Raw genomic sequence first — 8,865 nt, 5'->3', positions numbered from 1 at the left:
TTTGTTTGTCAAAGGTATTTGAGTTGAAGGAAATTAGCAACATACGGCCATGGAACTCCACTGGTTAAAATCATTACATAAATAACGGTTAAACGGCATAAACAAATTACCATGGCAACATCGTTTCTTTTTTTACCCTGAACAAGTAACATCTTGCTAAGTAATCTGCATCAAGCATGAAGCGCGCAAGTAAAACAAGTGAATCTACCCTACATTAAACGGCATAAACAAATTACCTGAATGCAATCTTTTGCAGTCAAGGTTCCACCAAAACGATCACCAACCATATTTGGAAAGCATCGTCGAAAGGGAGAATCTTAAGGCTTGGGGACAGTAACATTCAGAATTTTCACGTCTACTTGGGGCCTTTCTCCCCTGTCTGTCTTCACTTTTTCTATAGCCTGCATACAATAAGATGGGTGTCAGACGTTAATTAACCAGTCACACTGGGGGACCTCATACTACTAGCTGTGATTCACGAGTAAAAGGTATACATAAATTCCCGTCATCATAGGATAATTTCCAAGTTTGCAAGAAAAACAAAATGGCTTTTGGCAAAGAACATTTTCGTCCCAAATCAATGACTAATTTTCAGGCAATTTAAAATCTCTTCCTCTCCACTCTCCCTCCTTCCACTACTCTTCGTGAAGACTGCACAGGCAGGTGATGACTCTCCCTCTCCCCATCTCAAGGAGAAGAAAAAAGAAAGACCACATGCAGATGATAAACATAAAAACCAAGGCTCAATCGTACCTGCACGACATCCATCCCCTTGATAACTCTGCCAAAAACTGTGTGCTTGTTATCAAGCCAAGGAGTAGCAACTGTGGTGATAAAGAACTGAGATCCATTTGTGTTTTCGCCCGCATTTGCCATTGATACAGTGAAAGGCCTGTCATGTCGTAAACTGCAAGGAAAGAAAATTTACATCATTGAATGCTTAAACCAAAGAATTATGACAATACAAAAAATTGCAAGAGCAAACAGACAAAGTAGAAACTTTGACTTCTTTGCAACCTACCTCGGTCCATGAAATTAAATCTTTACCTTTTATGAAATTCATCCTCAAACTCCCGTCCCCAAATAGACTGCCCACCAGTACCATCTCCTAAAGGATCTCCTGTTTGTATCATGAAGCCTTTGATGACTCTATGAAATATGAGGTTATCATAATAGCCATTTCGGCAGTGTGTTGTGAAGTTCTCCACAGTTTTTGGGCATTCCTCTGGATACAATTTCATGTGTATGTCACCCATTGTAGTACGCAAAATCTGAGGAAGAAGAAAATAGAATATTAGACACCTAATGCTGTAACATATCCCGAAGAATACAGCTAAAGAGAACATGATGTATGAAAACAAAGCAATGCTGAACCCATACATCTTCATGAGAAACAGGCCGCACAATTAAGAAGATGCACATCCAAAGATCTAAACCAGAAAACAAACCAGAAAACAAACCAGAACTAGTGGATTTAAGTCAAAAGACAGTGAAGTTACACATCCAAAGATCTATACCAGAAAACAAACCAGAACCACTGGATTTAAGTCAAAAGGCGGTGAAATTATATACCTTTTGCTCAGATGACGATATCTAGAAAAGATAACACGACATAAAAATTTCCATACATTAATAATTTGGGTATTGATTCATCCAATTATCAAATAATTTCCAGATGAGAAAATATAAGAAATTAAACCATAACTATTAGCTAAAAGAAAAACGTATGTTGGAATGGATAACAAGAATTTCACCTTGAAAATAAACGCCTTTTCTCATGAAGACAATCAAAAACTCCTTTTTTGAAGGAGGAAAGTATTTCAAAAATAAAAAAATATATATAAACATGAATGAATGGTAGGCATGGCCCACAAAGCCGCACCACTAAAACACCACATCCCATATATTTACACCATAATTCACACCACCGACACATAAATCCCTCTAGCTAGCCATTCATCCATTAAAACACCCAATTTCGTCCAAAGTTGTTTAGAGTCTTTAAATCTGTTTGCTTTTACTTTAATTTCGTCAAAACCAATCCCCCCTTTAATATTTCGTGTTTACTAGTTAGAACCTGTTTTAATTTGTTTCTTTTAGTGTTTTGAGTCAAAGTTAAGTTAGAATTCATCCAAAGTAATCCTTAGTTTCTGTTTTGAGTCAATTTAACTTAGTTTGTGTGTTTGAGTCAGTTTAGCTTATTTTGAGTTGTTAGAGTCTAGTTTTCTGTTTTTGAGTCTAGTTTAGTGTTTTAGAGTTTAAATTGTGTAGATTAGCATCCCTCCTAATCACCGGCCTAGAACGATCCCTACTTACATCTTTACTACAATTGTCAATAAGAGAGTTTAATTTGAGTGCTAGCCGGGGAATTGTAATTTTAAAGGGAATTGTAATTGGCACTCCAAACTTTCAATATTTAGAAAGAAAAATACACTTGTGAGAAGTGCACAATTAGATTTTTGGAGTTCCACTAGCAGTTCCCTTTTTAAAATGTATTTGTCAATTCCTTATTGTAGGTCTAAAAATAAAATTAAAACCAAACAAGTCTGATATCATCTTCTCCTTTTTCTTTCTCTTTCTTTTATTTTTCTTTTGTAATTTGAGAATGATAGCATACCAAGATACAAGAAAATCAAGGGTTATTATTGAAAATTTAAGAAAAGTACAAGTAAAATGGAGGAGAAGACCATCACATCCAAGATACAAGGAAAAACAAACTTACCACATTGTCAGGTAGAGATGTTGTAGCTGATTTACCAATCTCTGATGCAGCCAAGAGTTCATCAGCAGGAGGCTTTTCGTTGAATATATCTCTTCCCTTAGTTGCATCTTCAGGCTCTTCTGGTTCTCGCTGACTGAACAGAGCACAAGGAAGTCAGATCAAATTAAAAATGCAGAATCACAGTTCCAAAACACCAGAATATAAAGTAGTCACACTAGTGGGTGAGAAAAATATCAAGATCTCCTCCAAGTACAAATCTGGGCCAGAAAAATATCAGCATGCAATGACTTGGGCATCCAATCATCATTAGCCATGTAGTAATGAACCAAAAGCATAAGCTTAAAAGAAGAAAAAACAATAACAGACAGGTGTTTTCGAGGTTGTCTGAAGTATTTTAGTACCTGAATAGATAGATTCTGTGTTTTTTGAAAGCACAACATATGAGAGTAGGATCTGTCAAAGGCTCTTTGCTTTCATTAACATTTGCTGCAGCAGCAGGAATTTTTCTAACTTTTTTACTGCTTCTGTCACCTTGGTATAAGGCAATTCTCAAAAACCTATCATTATTCTCCACTTTTCCGAGAATTCGGGAAACTTTATTAGTGTGTAAATTTACCACCTGAAATAGAAAAACAAAATTAAAACAGAACAAATAGTTTCCTTCTTTACTCAAGAGAAGTAATGGGAAGGGGGAGAGGACAGTCCAACTCTATTATATTACTTTTATTCCAAGGAGAGTTGCATATATGAGAAAATTTGAGCTTTCATCAAAAACTGCATTCGGCTGTGGGGCAGATTCTGTTTTCTCAATTTCCCTCTCAACAGCCATTCTTCGCCCAAAGTCGATAGCTTCCAGCTGGTACAAAGGCACATCACTTCTCTGGAGATCTTGGGCCACCTAATCAGTGCAAGATGATCAATAGGAGTGTTAAAAAAACAAAGATTCTTAAAAACATTAGAGATTAACATACATACAAAAAAATGTTCAGGTAAAAAACTGATGTTACCTCGAGAGTTTCATCATAAACTCGTCGTAGTTTTCCTGTGCTAAACCAAAATACACGTATCCTGCGATCAGGCGATGTAATCGAAAATTGCTTACCATCCGGGCTAACCTGAGGAACCAAAGAGATTTTGTAACAAATTTCTTTCGTCATACATCAGCTATTAACAAAGTGTGGAACAAAACAAAACAAGTTTGAGCTTTATCTAAATGCTATTAACAAAGTGTGGAACAAAACAAAACAAGTTTGAGCTTTATCTAAATGTACAAATAGAATGAGTTCATACTTCATAAGGATCAAAAGCCTGAAAAAGTTAAATTGATTTCCGACAGTACCTCGATAGAAGAAACGGTAGTTTTACATTTCGGGATTTCAAACAGATTAGTATCACTTTTCATTCTGAACTTCACCCTGCAAACACCACATGAAAGCAGTATAGTACTATTAGGAAGTGAACAAATTAAACACCTGATTAGTAAATCCTTAATGAACAGATGTCGTCAGAATTGTGTTATTTGCTATGCTAATGAGAGAAAAGTGAGTAGAGAACAAAAAAATATGCACACAAAATGTAATTGCCAACACTCTCAAAAACAGCACATGTTGAATTCTCACTGGCAGTCTCTCTCTCTCTATTTTCTAAAAAGCTGGCTTAGTTATATTTGACTAGGATAAAGGTAAGCAAAACTTGGTAAGTTTGACTGCTCTGACTGCAACAGTAGAACTATTGTCTTACCACAATTTTATACCAAAACCAATCTTACAGGAATTGTGAAAGCTGATCATATGAACTTATCATCCTCATATAGTTTTCCACATAAAAATTTGGTGTACCTTCGTACAGTTTCTCTACGATATTGATGACGGAAAATTATCATATTAACATGCCAAGGTGCACATACCCAGTCTCCGGAAACTTAAGGCTGTCAGGACTCCAATATTCAATCATTCCCTGTTGATCAGCTGAAATCACTGTATCAAATACAGGATTATACCTCATAACTTTCACTGGGCCCAAGTGTACCTGAGGAATGGATTAAGAAAAGAAATGGAAAACAAAATTGGAAGTTCAATTTGTTTAAAGTAGGTACATATTTTTCTAATAAAAATATGATTCTGAAGGGGAAAAAAATATGCCACTTCCAACATTGCAAAAACATACCTCTCTGGAGATAATAGGTTCATTTGTACCAGACCGTGCATCGAAAATGTGTACATATGATGAGTTCCTGTCACTGATGGCAAGCCTGGCTTTGACATCCCCTTGTTTGTAGACCCACTCAACAGCACCAGGAACAAACTCTGTGCGAATCATGACCATCATATCGTAGTTGACTACGTCATATATCTTCACAGACTTGTCATTTGAAATTGTACAGCAAAGCAAACCATCAACACTAACCTGCATAGCTGAACAAGTTAAGGTTGATGACTGCAATACAGGGAGTTTGAAATCTACATAAAATCATTAATAACCAAAGAAATCAAAAAGGTCGGCTGGCTCACGCAAATAAATAGGTAAGCAACAAACTGAAAATTACAAACCAAAAACAAAAAATCCTCACATATCAACGCACACAAATCAGGTCGTTCATGTATATGCCATGACCATGAGTTAGAGGAACTAAGAAAAACATGAGAACTAAACATGGTTATGGACAAACTTTTCTCGTTACCATCAGAGTCTGACACAGCATCCGAAATCACTTTTATTTAGTACCAAAACTGGGGATCGAAAAAAAAGGAAAAACAAAAAGCGCAGCTAACTTTGAATACAAGGAATAACAGGATGATAACTAGTTCTCTACACAATAAACTGAGTGTACAGAGCTTGTCTGCTTGACAAACATATCCTCTATCAAACAAGATTAGAAACAGATAACTGTACCACATTAATTAGAGAGCCAAAACTTCAGCTAACTGTGATTAATACAACCTAACACATATTCAGGAATCCTAAGTTTCACGTACAAACTAAAACAGGAGAACAATATGCAGCTTTTATGTGTATGATGTTGTATTAAGGATAAACTACTTCAGATTGCATGTTCAGAGTCAACCCAATATTTAGAAAGAAAGCAGTGATCAATCTAAAAGTAAAATACGGCAGATTACACATGTAGTAATGTGGAGGAATAACTCACAGCTAGGCCTTCAATTGGACCAAGGTGGGACCTAAAATGCTTTGCAAACTCAATGCCAACAGCCTTTTTCTTCCAAAACTTCAAATGTCCTGGTAGAAAAACAAAAAACAAGAATAAGGAATGGAATCATACGTAGCTTACAAATAGAAGAAAACCAAAAAGGTCATAACGCAAGGTCTTATGAGTAACATCATCAATTCCCCAGTCCAGGAGAAGGCAATAAAATATAAAGTCAGGCCATATTACTGCAATATTTAGTGGCAGAAGGAAACTTATACCCATCCTTGTATTTACACACTTATTTTGAAAATCAGGAAAGTCCATTCCATGATATTTCAGGATGTAAACATAGACATAGTATGCTGGTTACGCAAATCTCGTTCGACTCAAACACACACTTCATCTAAAATGCATACTTCCATTTTACTAAAACACATAGGAGTCATCATCCAAAAGCATACTTCCATTTTACTAAAACACATAGGAGCCAAAATTAGGCTAAAGAATCTTTTTTTCTCTTTTTTGCAGACATATATATACTATCAGGCTACATATGGGGCTCATTTGGTACACATGATTGGACTGCAACTGAGAACTCTCAAATTTCAGGCTATATTGAAGGTGGAAGTGAATGGTTTTTCATTTGGAGGGGATTAGAAGAGGATTAGCTTTGAAGGAAATTCATCCCTTCTAATCCTTCCATTTTAAAGAGAATTGCAATGGGTTAGTTTCCTTCATGAGTAATCCATCTTCTATCCTCTTTGATAATTTTATAATTTCTCCCTTCGACATACATTTAATTTAGTAGGTTATACATTCCAATCCAATCATGCGCATCAAATAAGCCCTTGGTTCCTAAACTTGGAATGGATAGGACTGGATAGCTCACTTGTTCATCTAATTCCCTCAATTTGGATAAAAATTTGGAAGTAGGCCTTCATTTCTTAATTCAACATACCTTGAAAGTGGCAACTTATCCAATCCAATCCAATCCTTCAGACCAAACCTGGGCTTAGAATATATGCCACCCTGCCCTGCACTAAACTCTTACTCACCACAATGTCATCAAAACTTAGCAACCACTGCTTAGGCTACAACTTCTTATCTTACCCACATCACGCTATGTGGATGCACATTAATCACGTTACTCGTACAGTTTTCACAAGAGTAGTAAACTGGGACCTTCCCCAAAATATTTTAAACTTTTGGTAAGCAAGAACTTACTAATAGAACCACAAGAAGTCATCGAAAAATCAGCATGGACACATAGCCAATTCATTAATTAACACCATATCTACCCAAGTAGCAGATGACATGCACAATACAAGAGAAATAACTTCAAATTAATTTTCGGACATGCAAGAACAGTATGTTGCTATCATTACCATCAATGCTTCCAGTTACGACAAAATCCGCCGATGACACAGCAACATGCGTAACAACGTCACGGTGCATATAACTTTTCTCGTACCTGTTTATGCCACCAAAAATAAGAGAATACAAGAAAAAATTACATGAGAATTGTTCTACCTAACTGCTAATGCTCTTGGCAGGGAGAACCAAAAGAAATCAACATCAAGAATTTGAATTCAACTCATTCGGCCAAAACAATAGGGATCATAACACATGGGATTTGCCCAATTAACACGAGCTGAGTTTCCTGGGGTTTAAGGGTTTATGAAGCCAAACAACAAACTGACATTTTCGAGTAGAAACTACATTTTGAAACTCCAACTGAATTGCAATACATAATCACGGAAATTCCCAATTCAAACTAAGAATTGGACCAAAAAAACAATCAGGAGACCGAAAGGGGGGGAAATCAATACATACATTAGAGCGGAGGGAAGAGCATCGAGGTAGGCGTGCTCGAACTGGAGGGGCCGCTTGGGGCGAGAGCGAGGGGGTGGGGGTGGGCCGGGACCCACCATGGGCTCCTCCTCGGTCTCCGCCACGCCGTTCAGGGGTTCGGCTACGTCTGTTGCTAGGGTTTCTCCTCCGTTCTGAGGCTCCTCCATGGTTGCTCCTAGGGTTTTGCTGGAGACGAAACACTGCAACCGCACCGAGGCAGTAGGTTTGTAAGGCGAAGCTTGAATTGTTGGAGTGAAAGGAAGGCACTGGAAATCTGGATTTTTTTTAATTTAAACAGGGACAATGAAACACCGCCGCCATTTTTCATACGGGGTTCCGGACCGTTACCGGTTCAAGATTGGGCCGGACTCGTGTAATCTTTATGATTAGGAGGATTTTGTCTCTTTGGGCCTAACCACGATTGGTTGTGGACCTTATGGTCCTAAAGCTGGCCTGTTTATGTTGCCACCGATAACTATTTCGTTCTTACTTCTATCTTTTATTAGAAATGGTATTAATATTTGAAGCTACTCTAAGGGGGAGTTTGAATGGCGGATGTAGTGGGTTGAAGAGAATGTCATCTCCACCAGGTCATTCATCACTTGCATTACTATTTCGTTTTTAATATCAGAAGGTTTCTTCTAATTATAATGGTTAAAATGAAGCTCTAAAAACAACCTACATTCAGGGCTAAAAGAAAGCGTCAAAAGCGATGGTTAATAAAATAAAGCATCATAATCGATTTATTTCCAGCTGGTAAAAAGAAGAATAACTATTTCTATTAAGTAAACGCCAAAAGATTACTACATTTGTTGACCTGTAATGTGGGAAATTTCTTCCATGCTACATAGTACATAGCGTTCTAAAAATCGGCCTGAACAGTTCTTAGGTGTTGGGTGGTGGGGTTCCATGGCCATCTTGGGCAAACAAAATCACTAAAAATCGAGGAAGAACTAGGGAGTCTAAATGCTAGGTTCCAAGTTTTTTTTAATAAACTAATTAAGTTAAAGTGGGTAACGTGTAACCTACCCAAAACACAAAGGGACCCACAAGCTCTCGTGCCGCATATCGCCTCATCACTTTATGTCTGTGCAAACCCAAAGCTCTCACTCGTGCCACATGTCATCTCGTCGATCCTATAAAC

The 8,865-nt window shown here is 37.3% G+C and overlaps 1 protein-coding gene across 4 annotated transcripts; it reads right to left on the bottom strand.

Annotated features, from left to right (window-relative positions):
- Window positions 1-8,018, bottom strand: LOC137742535 (peptidyl-prolyl cis-trans isomerase CYP71). Of its 4 annotated transcripts, none has more exons than XR_015953513.1 (14): window positions 7,704-8,012; window positions 7,256-7,341; window positions 5,871-5,959; window positions 4,889-5,128; window positions 4,629-4,750; window positions 4,062-4,137; window positions 3,730-3,837; window positions 3,444-3,620; window positions 3,124-3,341; window positions 2,723-2,855; window positions 1,048-1,271; window positions 754-907; window positions 237-401; window positions 1-137 (listed from the first exon to the last, which is right to left on the bottom strand). XR_015953513.1 is itself a non-coding variant. In XM_088680130.1 (13 exons), the coding sequence occupies exons 1-13, from the start codon at window positions 7,886-7,888 to the stop codon at window positions 318-320; spliced, it is 1,896 nt and encodes a 631-aa protein (XP_088536256.1). In that variant the 5' UTR covers window positions 7,889-8,018; the 3' UTR covers window positions 1-317. The 4 variants fall into 4 exon arrangements, 2 of the variants coding, with proteins under 2 accessions (XP_088536256.1, XP_088536257.1); XR_015953514.1 differs by having other exon boundaries at window positions 4,889-5,136; window positions 7,704-7,997; XM_088680130.1 differs by having other exon boundaries at window positions 1-401; window positions 7,704-8,018.
- Window positions 8,019-8,865: the final 847 nt, after the last annotated feature.

This window comes from Pyrus communis, chromosome 11 (assembly GCF_041283825.1).
Source record: "Pyrus communis isolate YQ-2024b chromosome 11, ASM4128382v1, whole genome shotgun sequence".
NCBI classification, from domain to species: domain Eukaryota; kingdom Viridiplantae; phylum Streptophyta; class Magnoliopsida; order Rosales; family Rosaceae; genus Pyrus; species Pyrus communis.
The sequence above is the reverse complement of the archived record's forward strand: the minus strand, read 5'-3'. Positions and strand labels throughout refer to the sequence as shown.